The sequence below is a fragment of the Squalius cephalus genome (assembly GCF_949319135.1).
Source record: "Squalius cephalus genome assembly, chromosome: 9".
Lineage (NCBI taxonomy): Eukaryota > Metazoa > Chordata > Actinopteri > Cypriniformes > Leuciscidae > Squalius > Squalius cephalus.
This window is the reverse complement of record NC_137130.1, coordinates 5,807,321-5,825,332: the sequence shown is the minus strand read 5'-3', so window position 1 is coordinate 5,825,332 and position 18,012 is coordinate 5,807,321. Positions and strand designations below refer to the sequence as shown.

General features: G+C 37.1%; 2 protein-coding genes across 10 annotated transcripts in view; one reads left to right on the top strand and one right to left on the bottom strand.

The window, feature by feature from the left end:
* mettl5 (methyltransferase 5, N6-adenosine) overlaps positions 1-18,012 on the top strand; it is a 410,912-nt gene that overhangs the window by 151,069 nt on the left and 241,831 nt on the right. The gene's annotated exons all lie outside the window — the stretch shown is intronic.
* The window catches only part of tns1b (tensin 1b), a 228,962-nt gene that overhangs the window by 199,235 nt on the left and 11,715 nt on the right, over positions 1-18,012 (bottom strand). For 3 of the 9 annotated variants that reach the window (XM_079880490.1, XM_079880493.1, XM_079880480.1), the window contains exon 1: positions 5,488-5,851. The exons of the other annotated variants lie outside the window; for them this stretch is intronic. In XM_079880490.1, the coding sequence (XP_079736616.1) occupies positions 5,488-5,502 (15 nt within the window). In that variant the 5' untranslated portion in view covers positions 5,503-5,851. Of the gene's footprint in view, positions 1-5,487; positions 5,852-18,012 lie in introns of those variants that run through there. 9 annotated transcript variants of the gene reach the window in all.

The window sequence follows — 18,012 nt, the reverse complement described above, 5'->3', positions numbered from 1 at the left end:
GCCAGGCAGCGTTTCCCGCCTATATATATGTGACCCTGGACCACAAAACCAGTCACATGTCGCACGGGTATATTTGTGGCAATAGCCAACAATACATTGTATGGGCCAAAATTATCGATTTTTCTTTTATGCCAAAAATCATTAGGATATTAAATAAAGATCATGTTCCATGAAGATATTTTGTAAATTTCTTACCGTAAATGTATAAAACATTTATTTTTGTGAGTGAATGCAGCACAATCGCCCACATAAATGGACAACTTTAAAGGCGATTTTCTCAATGTTTCGATTTTTTTGCACCCTCAGATTCCAGATTTTCAAATAGTTGTATCTCGGCCAAATATCGTCCTATCCTTAACAAACCATACATCAATGGAAATCTTATTTATTCACCTTCAGATGATGTATAAATCTCAATTAAAAAAAAAATTACCCATGTGACTGGTTTTGTGGTCCAGGATATATACATATATATGAAATAAAACAAAACAAAACCAAATAAAACAAAACATTAAGCTACACTGATTCCACATAAAGTATGTGTAGTATAAAAATTAAATAAATTTTTAAAAAAAATTATAAATCATTAGGCTAATCTGATTCCACTTCCACATACAGTATATGTAGCATTTTGAAAGCAGATTTGGTCACTGCTGTGACATGTTGTGGTCCTTACTTCTAATGGAGGATGTTTCTAATCAGCTCCCGAGGATTCCCCCACAGGGACAATGCTTGAAAGAGAGGGGCATAACGGGGTCAAGCAGGCTCGACCCCCAGACTGCTATGTAATCATCTATGCATTTAATGAAGGTTGTGCTTGCACATCCTCTCCATTAAGAAAAAAAGGAATGAAGCAGTAAAAAGCCATTGAGGGACTCTCTCAGTAAGTCTCTCTCATCCCTCATTCAAACACCATCCATTGTTATGTGAGGTCTGGCTCTTCCTCATGGGAATCTGTGAGGTGTTAGAAGATGATGACCATTCCTTGCACAACATACTTGGGGTATAAATTCAAACACACACTGCTTTATTGTTATAACATTCACCTTGCCAGAGAAGCAAAATATATTGGCTATAGTGATGATTATCAGCTGATCTTTAATCATTCAGGTCAATAATGGATATTTAATAGTGCACACTCATTTCTGCCTATTTTAATATCTCCACAGCATGCATTTTGTGTTCTGTTGATGTGATTTGAGAAAAAAAGACCAAATTACAATTCAGTATGTAAATATGTGTACAAAAAAGAGCCAATCAATTCAGTATGCAAATATTACGATGACACCACAGCTATCGATTTAACTTTCAATGCTGCTGAGTGTTAATACATTTTCAAACTTTACATTTCTTAAAAAGTATCATGTTTGGCAAAAATAGATACCTATTGAAATTAGAATGAACTCTTATCATAATGTTTGAAGATCATCAATACAGTAATGCCTGTGAAAATACAACGCTCTTTTGCGCTCTAAACTCATTTACTGCACTGCAATGAGATCTGCGTTTGTTCTCTAGAGCATTCTGGTTCCACTGTATTCATAACTACTGTGTCTTTCCACATTGATGAATGGCCGAGGGGCATGCAGGGCTGCCAGGGGAGCATTTTATGTAAGAGATAGCTAATCCCATTACTCTCCTAGCTGGAACATTGCAGTGTGCCGCACTGCCAGAGGCTGAGAGTTTTGGCCCGTGACTGAAGCATTAAGCCGAGAGAGGGAGGGAAGAGCCCGTCCCACTATAACCTGCTCCATGGATGACTTTGAATCACACACACAAATATCATATTAAAGCTATTATGAGATAGAATAATGTGTCTGTGTAGGCATCCAAGAGAAAGAGCAAGACAGCAAAGAAAATAAACACCCACTGTCTAATACTATATATATATATATTACTCGTAATACTCCACTCTATGAATGAATATTTCTGTTCTGAAACAAATAAAAGGCTCAGTGACAGATAAGGATGTCTAAGATGAAGGATAGGGGAAATCTTTGTAATCTGTATTTGTGTTGGTAATAGCATATTTATTTTGACTTTAACCAATTCATCATTCAGCCATTTTAATTTATTTTTGAGTAACTTTTTGAGACATCCAGCCACAAAAAAAAAGAGCATTGGATCCCATTGTTGATCCAAAATATTTCAGCGTCAATTCTCATTAAAGACTCACAATATGGAAACAGAAGCCATACCACCTCTTTCCCAAGAGCAAATTCCGAGGTCACTGTTTTGGCCAGTAGCGCAGAAACACCATAAAGTCCTGTCACTAAGAGGAAGAACCTCCAGCAGGACCCGACTGAGGAGACATGCCTCACTTGTGCAGACATGCTTCACTTGTGGGCTCCTATAGTGTGAAGTGCACATAAAGACCATCCCTGAGGGTTAAATAGACCCAGGTTCAATGACCTGCAGGAACTGTGACCAGGAATTTGAGACATTCACAACACAAAGCCATCAAGATACATCAAAACAGTTGTGCCGAAGCCATGCCAGCACTGTCAAAGCCCTCAAGCTTTTCATGGATCTGTCATCTGACTCTTTGTTATGGTCTGTGCTTCTAACCTTTGCTGGTGAACTCTTGTTCATCAGCAGCTTATTTCCTCAGACCAACCAACATGACTGGTGGCAACTGATGCTAATGGACTAAGCAGACAATGTGGGGAAGAGTCCTAATGACAGGACTGTTGTTTAAAGTTCCTTCCACCCAATGTAATTTTGTTTGTCCTTCAAACTGCACAGCAATCACAATGTATAGAATTGGTGAAACACCAATTATTATGACTAATCTACAATTTCTGTCATGACAACTCTGAGTGTTTGGCATAATGGTTATGACAATGTTTATATGTCTGGTCTTGCCGGAATAGATCTGCTACACTGCTGATGCTGTTGGTTATTGGTTATTGCAGCTGCTACTGCCAATACATACACAACACGCTGCTGTGAGCAAGTAAGACATACTGCTGCTATACAATATTGCATAAGCAAATTACCCGTAGCAGATCTATACAGGTGGAGCTGGGGAAGGTGGAGGGTTTCTGAAAGTGTGCTGGACTGCTACAGCAAATGATGACCAAGTATTTGAAGGTTGAGCAGCGAGCTCATTGGCTACTGATACAGCAGGAACCAATCAGCTGTGCCCAATAGAGAATGATGTGATTGCAACAGATTGAGTTAAGGACCTATCAGCATGCACCATCAAGAACTGTGCATTTATCCACCAAACTACAGTAATAATCAAATATTACTGTATAACCTACACTGTAAAATAAAAATGACTTAGTCAACCTATGCAGTTAATTTAAGTTAAGTCAACTAACAACTTTTGAAAACTCAAAAAAAGTAGTCTCATGAAAAATCTCATGAAATTCCTTTCTAAGTAGCTAAAGGTTATTTAGCATTTAGCAATGCAAGGAGCTACAAACCTTGTTTTTTTATCATTATGTTTGATTTTCAATGCTCACTACATGACATGGGCATTATTTGCCTCTTAAAACTGGCAAACATATTACACCGATAGATAAATATATTAAACTGCACAGATACCTCAATGCAATGTCAAACACAATGAGATCAAACAATTTGAATTAAGTAAAAATAGGAACTCTAAACTATATGACAGCTACAGCAGCATACATTAAGCCAGTAAAATGTAAAAGCAATGATAATTTTTAAATAATATTTCCCACATTATTATTTCAAGGTGCTATGCATGCTGGGACCTTGCAAAACATTGTTTAGATGGCTCAATTTGGAAAATTGGGATTTGAGTAAATAAGGTCAATAAAGCAACTTTTGTTAGCAACATTTAGAGTAATCTTGACTACTCCTACTAAAAACTTTTTGTTCAAGCTACTTCTACATTTACTACTTCTACTTTACATTTGTTAGAGAAATATTTTGTAGTGCACTGAAAAAAATAACATTTTAAATAACATGATTATTATGGTGTCATTTCTGCGGGTACATTTGCTCAAGCCTAGGTGCCAGAAAACAACAACAAAACCAAAAACAGTTTACAAGGAATGGAAACCCCATTATTTTATCCTAGAGGCACCATTAATTCAACATGAATGGTTTTGTAAAATCCTGTCCCACTTAGCAGCAGCCAGAAATCAATTTCGAGTAACTTGGCAATCTTAAGCTGACACCAGAGTCACCCCATTCACAAACAAACGCATTTAGACAGCACAGGAAAACTGTGAAACGCTCATGCCCTCCAGCAAAAAAGACAAACAATGATCCCAGACTGTGGCAATCTGTAAGAGGTGCTGCATTGGTTGTAGTAGTAAACAGGAACATCGTCACTGGTTTGTTGTTCTACCTGTCCTGTAGCAAACCTCACTGACATGTCGGGACTTGGAGCCGTATTGGTTACACTTTGTGTCTTGTTTTTCTTAACCCAGATTCAGAGTCAGATAAGACAAGAGCTGAAAAACACAGCCTGAGGGGCTGTGATTTAAATATCAGTATTATCACAGACATAGCCTTCGCTTTGTAATGTTACGGGTCATACTGAAATAACACATCATGAACCATTACCACTTTTCAACCCTAGTCAAAAAACATATTTCAAACTCAGTTTTAATACACTACTTCACTTAATAATATACATCAAAATACAACAAAATGTATTTCCGGTCATTATATCAACCTTAATAAATCTACATTCTGTGAAACTATAGAGGGGTCCAAACGTCTAAGGCCACTAATAAAAATACATTCTCTACTACACTCTCCATATGGATTTTTGAAATACCTTTGATTCAGATTAAATCATTCCGACCATTCTGTGAATCGTTTTGACCAATTCATTTAAAAAAAAAAAACGACACTGTTCGCTCACAAATCAAATATGCTTCTTTTTTTTTTTTTAACACAATAACAATATCTAGCTCATGGAGTATTTTACAGCAGAGCAGAACCAGGAAAATGTATTCTCACTCCAGAACTTTCTAAACATTTCCATGATTTAAGATTTTATTTGTTTCCATGACAAAAGTAATAAATCTGACATTTCCATGTTTTCCATGATCGTAAGAACCCTGTTTCTAATTTAATACAGCAATTTTCATTCACTCACTAAAGCTGCATTAATCTGACCAGAAAATACAGTGAAACGAGTAATATTTAATGTTTTCAGTTTTAAAGAGTAATTTCTTCCTGTGAATTTTCAGCATGATTTCCCCAGTCTGCAAGAACATCTCATAATCTGTATAAAAAGTTTAACATGATCAGTTTTAGATAAGTGACCTAGAAATAGTGCAGATTATTAAATATGTATTTTCTTGATTATTTCCAGGATTACAAAAAAAAAGGAAAGATTTTTAATAAAGTCTCAGACTTTTGGACAGCACTGTATATTATGTATAAAGTAAATGTCTTTTTTTACACATTCTGTCATCAATTCTCACTAGTCGTAAGTCTGTAATGCTCCATGTCGCCCATATAGAGAGATAGAGAGGTCAACAAGCAACTCACCGTCCAGAGGGACATCGCACAGCCTTCTGTCCCGTGAGTCTAAGAAGAACCTCCAGGTGTCAACCAGTCCAACCTCACTTTTATCATACAGCTGAACTGGATTCACGGTTCTGACTATGAGTGTATCCCAGCCCTCCTCAGCAGTGCACACTGAGAACAAGAGCCTGGATGTCTGGCCTTTGTTCTGACATATTTCCTGAGCTGCATTGTTAGCCATGGAAAGGAAACACATGCATTCTCGCACACACTTTTCTGCGAGATTCTCCTGGGGGGGATGCGATCGTCAGACAACATGCAGTGTGCTAGGAGCCCGACATTGTTTTTCTTTCCTTCACGCTTTTTCCGAGGTCAAAGTTTAACCGGTGCCTCACACAGGGCTACAGTTAAAGAGAAGACTCTTAACATCCATGTTGATCATTTACAGAAGTTTCCAAGCTTGCCTGACCAGACGATCATCCCCGCCACCCACACATGGCTCTGACATGACATTATTAGAATAGGAGGCCTTATTTACAAGTTTATCAACACAGTGTGTTTGACTCTACGAGGTCAAAAGCCAAAGTGTGTAAAATATAATTAGCTGCTGTCACAACACAACTCAATAAAACTGAGATACTCTCAGCTCTAGTTAATCCATTTTAACGTGTAAATTCACTCTGCATATTTTCCCCCAAAATTAGTGAAAATACTTTTTTTTCCCAGGATTCTTTGATGAATAGAAAGTTCAAAAGAACAGCATTTATCTGAAATAGAAAGCTTTTGTAGCATTATAAATGTCTTTACTTAATATATTTTTAATCAATTTAATGCATCCTCCTTGCTGAATAAAAGTATTAATTTCTTTAATTTCCTTCCAAAAAAAAATGTAAAAGCATCTGACCTCAAACTTTTGAAAGGTAGTGTATAATGTTACGAAAGCTTTCTATTTCAGATAAATACTGTTCTTTTAAACTTTCTATTTATCAAATAATCCTGGGAAAAAAACATCTGTTTTCAACATTGATAATAATAATAAATGTTTCTTGAGCATCAAACAGTTATTTTAAATTGTAAAAAAAAAAAAGTGTGCAGAATTTGGATGGATGGATGGATGGATGGATGGATGGATGGATGGATGGATGGATGGATGGATGGATGGATGGATGGATGGATGGATGGATGGATGGATGGATGGATGGATGGATGGATGGATGGATGGATGGATGGATGGATGGATGGATGGATGGATGGATGGATGGATGGATGGATGGATGGATGGATGGATGGATGGATGGATGGATGGATGGATGGATGGATGGATGGATGGATGGATGGATGGATATAGATATATATATATATATATATATATATATATATATATATATATATATATATATATATATATATATATACACACACACACATACATAAATACATACATGCATGCATTTATTTGATCTAATAAATATAAATTAAATATTAAATATAATATAATATATATATTAAAAACTTCTATTTTTGCACCCCTAGTGGTCAGAAATGTATTTTCCAGTATGTCAGTACTGCTGTAAAGTAGATAAGCCAATGCCTTTCAAGCCAAGCCACTTAACACGGTTCCCCATGGTTACCAAGGTGGTACATCTATAAATCTGTACCCAGGCATCAAAATGGCAAAAGGCCGGCCTGTGGGAGGGGGTTAAGCACAGAGCCCAGGCCTGCATGCATTAGCTCTTCAAACCTCACTGCCATGAGCAGAATTAGCACGGGGTGAATGTGTCAGGGGTGAGAGCCACTTGAAATTTAAAGGGCAGACGGGTCACAACCCCATAACCAGCAGCGGGGGAGCGCTTTAATGAATGCCTGAACACCTCAACATCATCTCCTGTTGTTTTCAGGTTTAAATTAAAGTGTGAAAGACAGATAGAGGTGAGATATAAGGGAGAGGCTGCTCTTTTCTATGCACCGACAGGTATTAAATAACACGTCTGTGGGCAGACTTGTCACAGGACATTCTGTGAACACGTCCTCCATTAAAGGAGGTAGATTTACTGTCCCCTTGAGCGTTGACCATGTTTTCATTTGGCGAAAGCAGTGTGACATGGTGCCCTGAGGAGAGAACATCAAGCTCCTGCCTCGACGAGTCAAATTCATCTGCGCCAGCACACACACACACACACACACACAGACATACTGTATGTGTCGTCATATGAGCCAACATACTGTTATTGTACAAATTGATTAATGGTTTTTAATTGCTAAAGCTTTCAAGCTACATCCACAAACTTTTTTTGTAGCTTATTAGATTCATGGTTTGCCAGTAGAGAATGATGAAAAGTCCCCCAAATTCCCAATCATGATGACTGAATGCTCAGTGAAAAGAATAACTTTGGGCGAGGAACAAAATAAATGTAATTATTTATTGCAAATCTTCACCTTCCGCTGCAACTCTCTAATTTCATTCTCCATTCCACATATTTGAGTTGGCGGCTGTCAGTGACATCAATCCTGGTGTGACCATCATCAATGCACCATTTTTTAATCTAAGCTTTGCCAGGGGGGAGGGATTACAAGTGAATATCGACTTTTGGTCTGTTCCTCACACAAAGCCATACAGTAGGATTTATATTAACTTTTCCAAAATCTCAATGATTGTTCCGCAATTTTGTTTTACAATTTTTTGTTGTTACAGACACACAGACAGAGACAGACAGACGGACGGACGGAAGGACGGATGGATGGATGGATTTGCTGAAAAAAATAGACTGCAATTTCGTTTGGTGGCGCAGAAATCACACATGTCATCTTTAACTACGGAATATGTTTGTGTGTGTTATGGTGTGCGCATGCCTGACAAGCCTTGAATTCAACAAAGTCCTGTGAAGGAGGGTATAAATAGAAGCACTCTCTCAGAACAGACTGTTCCCCGGTGCCGGTCAGCTGTGAATGTGTCGGATGTGAACCTGAGTCCTGAGTCCTGACTGTGAGCACCTTGAGAAAATCCCCACACACACACACAGCACAGGAAACACACTGTCCTCACCCACAGGAAACGTTCCAGCTAGACAACAAAACAACCTGCTGCAGCTAACTATAGTAACCTCTGGCCCAGTCCTCCTCCTCGTAACTGGACAGGAAGTGATGTGGGCAGGACCACGCGCCACTACACTGGCTCCTGAGGTACGCCATCACACCGCATAACAAACAAGCCAAACAACAGTGAAGCAATCACTAGTGGTCAGCTGAGGCACTATGCATCTGCTGTATTGTGTCCACTTCTATTCAGATTTCAAGAGGAGTCTCCCCAATATAATGACTATATACATCAGTTACCAGACAGACAGACAGACAGATTAATCTGTGGCTTTAGATTAATAAATGAACGAATAAACGAACGAACAAATTATTCGAGTTGAATGTTTTTTCAGTGAACCTCCTATAATAAAGTCCTTATGAAATAAAAAAAATTGTGGCTTTACAATGAATAAATAGTCTAATTGTCAGTATATTTTTTCAGTCAGCCTCCTATAAACCAAAACTTTTGTGGAAAAGTAAATGTGGACAAATATATACAATATGACATTTCAAGCCAAATGTCAAGTACATTTTTTGGTAAATCTCCTATAGTGATCGATGGAATGATAACCCTATTAAATCAAACATTTTGTGGCTTTTACTACTTATCTTTCAGATGTGACATAACTATAGCCTGTGGGCTACAAAAATAAAGAAATAATTGAAGCCCCAATATGTCCTGCACAAAATTGCTGTTCCAATAGTCTGACCTCATCTGAACTCTTCATATATATATATATATATATATATATATATATATATATATATATATATATATATATATATATATATATATATATATATATATATATATATATATATATATATATATGAAGAGTTCAGATGCAAAAGCCTCTGAGTGCCATCTGAAATTTTCTTCTAGAATGATCATTTTTAACAAGCTTGTATATTTAAGTTCAGTAATTTCACTTAAATGGCAATGAAAAGTACCTATTAATTGTCATTTAAGTGAAATTAACAAGCTTTATAAAAATGATCATTCTAGAAGAAAATTTCAGATGGCACTTAGAGGCTTTTGCATCTGAACTCTCTCTATATATATATATATATATATATATATATATATATATATATATATATATATATATATATATATATATATATATATATATATATGGTATATTTACTATATATTAGTATGTCTATCGTGAAATAAGATCTGTCGTTCCATAGAATCCGGGGACATTCAATGGAATCCCTCACACTGGCTCTGGAATCTTGACCAAAAGCTTGACCACAACAATGGTGATTGTGCTTTGTTTTAACAATACCTCCACCTTGTGGCCAGTGACTAATGTCTTATTGTCTTAAGAACAACCATTAAAAAAGGCTTTACTGACACTATAAGGTGGAAGTGATTCCAATACATATATAAACACAAACATCAAATATATATCTCTTGCAGGTCTGTGATGTTGACTGTGTGGTCAGGTGTAGTGAGTGACTTCTGCCAGATGTCATTCACTGATCACAGAACACAAAACCATAATCATCAGTTTTCACCACCTGCTTCTCAGTCACTCCTCACCTCAGCGTCATCAGCTACTGCCTGGCGAGCACACACAAACTAGTCGTGCGTGTTAAAACACACAAGATGCAGTTCTTAGCCTTGTTCCTGCAATAAATGAAACAACAGTGAGGAACGCCACAGCCTGTTAATGCCTGATTGTTAATGCTTTTAGTTGACAGATATAATAAAATTTGTATGGGTCATTCCTGTTATGCAGTACCTGGTGAACTCTGAACGCTAAAACTTTATGAATTATAACTTGATTGTTTACACAATAGCCAAAAAAATTTGAAATAAAGTTAGTCATTAGCATGTAGCTAGTCTCAGACCGTTGGCTGAACGTCTGATGCACAAGGCACACAAAATTAGAAAAACTTCAGGAGTTTTGAAGTCGTCATCTGCGTGTCATGGTCTTTAACGGTCTGCAAGGAAACAAAGCCGTTGTGACGCCAAACCCCCTCATGGAAAAAGAAAGCCGTTGTGTTTACAGCTGTGATGAACGCTTATGACCTACTAAACGCTGGATGGACTGTGTGAACTTCACGGCATATACTCTTTAAAATATGTCCAAGAGTTTTACAAGCTGGACTGGTATTATAGGGATTTCAACTTTTGATTCTGAACAAAACAATCTGTGATTGGTTGTTTTACATGTCAGTCAGATGTCATAATGGGCGGTCCTTGGCCAGTGAAAGCTGCTATCTGCCGCTAGCTTGAAGGTCTGGCTACGCAAGACTAGCATGTAACTTACATGAGCAAGTTCATTTTCTTAATCAAATTCTGAAATTACTGATTTCTGTAATTATCTTTTAAAGTTAAATATTTAACTAAAATCTGTAAATTGTGCAAAGGACATTTTATCCAATTTATTAAATACATAAGCACATAAAATATATTGCATAGAAATGACCCCAATGTTAAAGTGTCGCCCGTGAATAAATAAATAAAAAAGATGAAAGAGAGAAAGAGGTGTTTTGACTTTCTGTGGCACCACAAAAAGGCTGGAATGAAGCTCAGTTTATTTTCCTTCATTGCAGAAGAACTTTGAAGTCTCTAGACATCAGATAAACACTATACAACCGTACATCTGGAGATGACTAAAAACACTATGGAAAACATGCCATGGGCCTCTCAGACCAAAGTAAGCACTTTACACCGCACACGGTTTACTGAAATTAGCAAAGTAGATCTCCAGCATTCACGATTATAATTACAGTACTGCTACACAGACATTTCATAAAGCGTTTTAATCCTCCAATATTGAGCATTCGCAGTCTCGGTCCTGGTGATGGATACACAGGCCTCTTCTGCTTGACAGATTCTATTAAAACAGCCGACAGGCTTATTTGCAGTTGCCATACAAAAGCAAAAGCCTCATCGGCTGTAAAACTGAAGTCCCTCTCTGAAGTCAATCACGCGTTTGGCTCAAAGACACGAGCGTCTGGCTGAAGGTGACCTTCAGTGATTGTGAACAGATAACAGAAAGCGCTGTTAGCTCTGTTCTTATGTTTGTCAACCGACCTGACCTTCATCACACAGCAAATCCTACAAATCTTACATGGAATTATAAAGTACAGTTTTAGCCTATAGGTAGGGATATTTAATTATCTTTCACATTTCAATTACATTACATTGATAAGACAAATGCAATTATGAATCTTAAAATTAGGAATGCATGGCCACCATATCGGTTTCAGTCGATACATATTCATTTTTAATGTTATGTTTATCAGACCGATAAAAATTTTTTGCAGATTTATTAAAGCTGATAAATAATGGATTATTTCCTTCAGCTGAGACACATCAGATGTGCACTTTTGAATGGCTTGAAATATGATTGGAATCACTCAGAAAAGGAAAATACAGTTATAGTCCATGCAAAAGCTATTTCATTTTATTTATCCATGGCACAAGCATTCTGAATCGTTATATGTGTTTTCCAATGACTTGTTTGCATTATTTAGGAATTATTTTGTTTCTTTGTAAGGAAATAGATTTTTCTTTTGCCTTTTTTTTTTTTTTTTTTTACAAAGAAAGTTGGCCATAGGAGTGTAAAATTAATTGTAAATGTTAAGGAATCTTACACTGGTTCAAACTAGGCTACTGTATTGTATATATTTGATTTATGTAGAAGTGCTTGGTTCTTCCAAATATAAAGAATTATCGGTTATCGGTATCTGCCAAAATGTTCATTTCAGTGCATTCAGGTCTGCTTAATGAGATGTAAAACAGCTGTTTAAGCTCCAAAATAGGTGTAAGCCTCAAAAACAAATATCACATAGACAGAGTACAAAAAAAAAAAAAAAAAGTTTTTTATTTTTTTATTTTTTAAACAACCCACCAGAGCCAACAAGAAAATATACTCTGAAAGTTTTTTTCAGAATAAAAATAAATAAAGAAAACAATATAAAATAAAATCCAACAGTGCCAGCAAGAAAATACATATGGAAGTCTGTTTCAGATAAATAAAACAAAACAAAATTTCTTACATTTAATTGGGTTTCATCTATTTTATTTGTTGCTCTGGCAGAAACAGGCTTTCATAGCTAATGGACCAGAGTTGAGTGAAAGGTCATTTCCAATCAGATTGTTGTCTTGACAGCACACACAGTGTGTATTATCTGTATTACGCTTATGTTTATTGAGATCTACATTAATTGCTGAATGAGAAGGCACTGCCACACCACCTTTTGGCTGCTGACTTGAGTTTGTCATCTCAGCAGCGAGGTGGGTGAGCAGAAGACTCGTATAGTCTGATAAGCCCTTTTTATCATAGAAGTGTTAGATCAAAGGCACACAGGTGTAAAACACACCTGAATAGGTGCTATAAAACAGCACAAATAATCTTTGTCTGTCTGGCATCAACAGCCACGCACATGTCTGCATCAAAACAAATGCTTTCTTCACAGATCATATCTTCATCATCTCCAGATGGTCTGTGTTACAAAAATTCAAGTATGAACTCATATAAACGTTTAGCACAGTACTACTCTGACGTGACTGTAATTATAAATTATAAAAATGCATTAACTGAATTTCTTGACTTTCTTTTTTAACTCTTAACTACTGAAAGACAAACATTTCTATACCATAGTTCTTTTAGTGTGTTCACACTTGTAGTTCGGTTCACTTGGTTTCATTTAGTCCTGGTCTGCTTAGCGTTCACATTGGCATTTTAACATTGAACCTAAAGATACCGAACCTAAAGGCATAGGGATGTGTTCACAACCTGATTGGTCGGCTTTTATTACATGTATTTTGGTATGGAGCTTATGGAACTGTGTGTGGGTAGCCGAAATAAAATCAAATGCGTAAAGGAGTCAAAACAGCAGCAGGAATCCCTCCATCACACACACAAACACAGATCTGCTGTGAGGAGACGCGGTTCTGATGCCTGTGATGGGCAACATCACGACTATGAAGAGAAAAAAACAGGTTTGCTTCAGCATTCATATTTCAGTCGAACTGCAGCAGAGTTCGTTTGGAAGCAGATCAAGACCCATCTTTTCAGGGGTCTCAGTCCGCTTGTTTGGTGCACACCAGGGTTCGGATGGCAGCGTTCCCACGTATTCAAATAAACCGCACTAACAGAGCAATCGCACTAGGGTTCATTTTAATCCAACCAAACATGCCAAGTGTGAACACACCCTTAATATACACCCTCTTAGAAACATGACAGTCATAGCATGAGACCCTGAAAAAGAAAGCAGCAAGTTATACAAAAATACATTCCAAACCCAAAAGTCCAAGCTTCTGTACAATTACAAAAAGAGTACAAATGGAAGGTTGATTTATCTGTACTCAAGTAGACAAAATGACCAGAATGCCCATCTCTAGTAGGGCCACATACTGTATACACAAGTTCTTCTGTGAAGAGTAAAGCCTGCGGCAAGTACAGCACAAACACAAAGAGCGTGATCTTATTCCGTGCCTCATCAGGCTACTTTCAATTCCTCAAGGCACATAATTACACAGACTACAATGACCTTAGAGATTCACAACTGACCAATGAACAATGCATTGCTTTGTTCACTAAACAATTGCCGCTATGTGAATGTGAGATATCCTCACACATTTCCCCACAGCTATCAGAGAAAATAGACGCTCCAGCTCATGTTACAATCAGAGCAACATGTTCGCTCTATAAAGAGAGATCAGGATGACAACATTACACATGTGTGTTAATTACAGAGGTGTGGCACACTTGTGCTTTCCTTTTGCATTGCATGTACTGCAACCTGATTCCGTTTGGGTAATCCCAAAGTTTAGTGCAAGTTTCTAAACATACAGTGCATCCAATGTAGTCCTATTCATTAACTAATTACTTTTATGAGACTATTCATTTAATGAATCATTCAAAAGGACAACACTTTGACAGGTCTGAATCAGTCTGATGAATCCTTCACTGAATTGACTCACTGAATCAGACAGAGCAGCAACTGAATCAACACCTGACTCACTTAATGAACTGCAGTGTGTACACTGTAAGATTCATATTTACAACTGTTGCTTGTCAGACTGTATGAATATGATCCCAGCTGCAAGCCATGTCACACTAGGATCTCAGTTGTCATTAATGTCAAAATGTACGGCAGTCAAGACGCATTTAAAAAACGGACACAAGCAAGAAGACTCGTCTGGGGTTTTACATCATCAGTCCAGCATTTACATGCGGGATAGAAATGGTGGCTAGCAAACAAAAACAATCTCTAACATTAAAGGGATAGTTCACCCAAAAATTAATTTATTTAACCTGAACTTGTTCAAAACCTGTATGAGTTTCTTTCTCCTGTTGAACACAAATGAAGATATTTTAAAGAATGTTGGTAACCAGACAGTTTACGGTAGCCATTAACTTCCATAGTATTTTTTTACTACTATGGAAGTCAATGGCTACAGTTGACTGTATGGGCGTTTTCTGTCCCTCCATTGACAGCTACGCAACTACCACTTTCAAGCCTCAGAAAGGTAGTAAATACATCATAAAAGTAATCCATGTGACTCCAGTGGTTTAACCTCAATTTTATGAAGCAACACAAGTACTTTGTTTGCGCAAAAAAAAAAAAAAACATAATTGACCACTTTATTTACAAACCACTGGAGTCACATGGATTACTTTCATGATGTCTTTATTACCTTTCTGGGGCTTAAAAGGAGCAGTTGTGTAGATTGTCAATGGAGGGATAGAAAGCTTGCAGATTTCATGAAAAATATCTTTATTTGTGTAAAAAATTATAAAAAATGTACAAATAAAAAAAATTCTTTGGAACACAGTAACTAAAAAATTTGCCTTGTTTTGCACTTTCAATATGCATTTTTAACGCAGTTATGTGAAATGTCAAAATTAAGAAATTTTGAATAAGATTATATCACGCTTCCTTGGTATTTCTCCACTAGGACTCAGAATTCCACTGTGCATACTTTACTATTTTACGGAATGTGGAAGTCTGCAAGCCTATCCTTTAAAAACAGTCCGTGCAAGTCAACTAAAATTATCTGCCTTGGCTTGTTACAACATTTCACACAACGTGAAATGGAAAGAAAAAAAGTGGGACTTTCTTCCTGTGCGTATTCAAAGTAAATGCAGCATGTCAGACCAAGGGATATAGTATGATCCCTGAGAAAAACAACCCTCTCCCAGAGTTAAAAAAAAAACACACGAGACCAACCTGGATGGCCATACCCCTCTAATTACCTCATGACTCAACAGTCGTCTCCTCTACAAGAACAAGAAGGCTCTAGAACTGGGTGATCCCTAACATCAGCAATGTGGCATATCAGTCTAAATGTGATGAGCTTTATGAGAGCATTGCACCCTGTCCATCACCCCACAGGCCTTTGAGAATCCACAAAAGCAGACGAGCAGGACGTCCTAGGAGTTCCTGGTTGCCAAGTGCGATTGACTCAGCTCTTTGCCAAGTATTAGAAAGCCTACAAGAAAATCCCTCCACTAGGAAAGTGTCAACAAACATCAAGAATAAAAGCCACATTCATCAACAGACAAAAAGACAGAGCTGGACGGAAGCGACTGCGTAGAATCTACATTCTGTCCATTCCATGCAACAGGCTTGAGCCAAAAGAGGTGTTTAAGTCAGACAAGCCTTGTTATACCCCCACAAAGAGAGCATGCAAGCGTAACTCTGGGAAAAAAATACAGTTGCCCTTAATCCTTAATCGATCATGTGGACTGTCATTTCATCCTCAAAGCGATGCCCGAGCTGCATTAAAGTAGCTTTAAGTGACTGTATTAAAGTCTTTTGTACTCCATTATCTTCTGTTGACAGAGTCTTTGTGAAGGGGTTTCTGCATCAGTGGGTCTGTAATGTCCTGAAAGCCAGACTCTGAAAGAAATATCTGACCATCCCAGAGTTCTGCTGCACGTAGTGCCTCACTCACTCCGCATCGCCTTGCAAACCCCAACCTGAACTGCGACATGAAGTTTTTAGGGCTTTCAATGTAGCATATTGACAAAAATAATTAAAATGAAATGAAATTAAATTAAATTAAAACAAAAACAGTGCTAGATTTATGTTCAATGATATAGAAATATAGCAAAAATATTGACAATATTCAAACAATACTCTAAAGTCAATAAAGACTGTAAGTGCCTTTATGGCTAATAAATAAACAAATAAATAAAATAAAAATATTATGTGATAAAAGAATATTTGTAAAATATTCTTATTTATTGAGTCCTCGAACCTCAGTTTGAAATCCCTCAGTTTAATGCTTTTGAATGATCTTAATTTGGGAGGCTTTTCTCACCAAATATCGGGTAATTGATCAGAATAACGTAATATTTGATTAAAAGTTTTAATCGATTGACAACCAACCCTAGATTTTTTTTCTCAAGTGAATGAAATCGGTAATGTGCAAATCCCTTTCTCAGCTTTCAGCAGATTGTCAAGATTTTGACGTCAAGCAACCTATAATTTCCTTCTGCTCAAGCCAAGCGTGAACATTGGGAAATGGGAAAAACGATATCCTCAAATCGGTCTCATTCACACAGGCCTTCAGTGAAGGAATGAAGTAATCTGAAGCGTACAGTCCTTTGTGTTGGCATTCCCTTCACTTACACTCCACTGGCAGCTTAAACATCACTAACTCATGTAACTCTAGCACATATTTGTCATCCTGTAATCTAAAAGTCAGCTAAACCTTAGAGGATCTTATTTAATCAAACACTATCAGATGCCTATTATTATCTGCTTTTGAACTTGCAACTAGTAGAATGAAACATGTTAAACATGTTAACAAATTGAGGATCAGAATTTCCCTTTAAGAAATGCATTGGTTCGGCTGGAATCTATTCAACCTTCAGCAGTCATTCTGAAAGTAAACTTTTTTTTTTCTATCATATAAAAGTATAAAAAGTTGTATTTTCTCACCATAGTAACCAGATATTTCTTTGGGATTCTCACAAGTGTGTGTGACAACTATATAAGGCTGTGAGTTGTTAGGGATTTTTTCCAATTCCACTTAAAGTTCCTTGTACTAACAAGATACTAAACAAAAATTCTTTACTATTCTGCATAATAAATTATAAACAGCCCCGTTCACCAATGTTTCCCCATTTCTGTCAAATATGGAGTTTGGGTTTCTTGCCACTGTCACCTGACTTGCTTAGTTGGGGAAACTTAATATTCAGCAGTATTATTGACTCGACTGCACTGACACTACTGGATGAGAACTGAACTGAGCTGGATGATAACGTCACGGTTTTCTGCAGAGCTGCTTTATAGCCGAAATGAACTCATTCAAGTCGAATCAAGTCACCTTTATTTATATAGAGGCTTTACAGTGTTACACCGTGTCCAAACCAGACGCGATGCGATAAGATTCCAGTGACAAATAATTTGTCTGTTCACACTAGACGTGATGCGACTGCGAGATGCGTCAAAATCAATCAAAACCCACATCCAATCAGAACAGCGAGTGGGCGG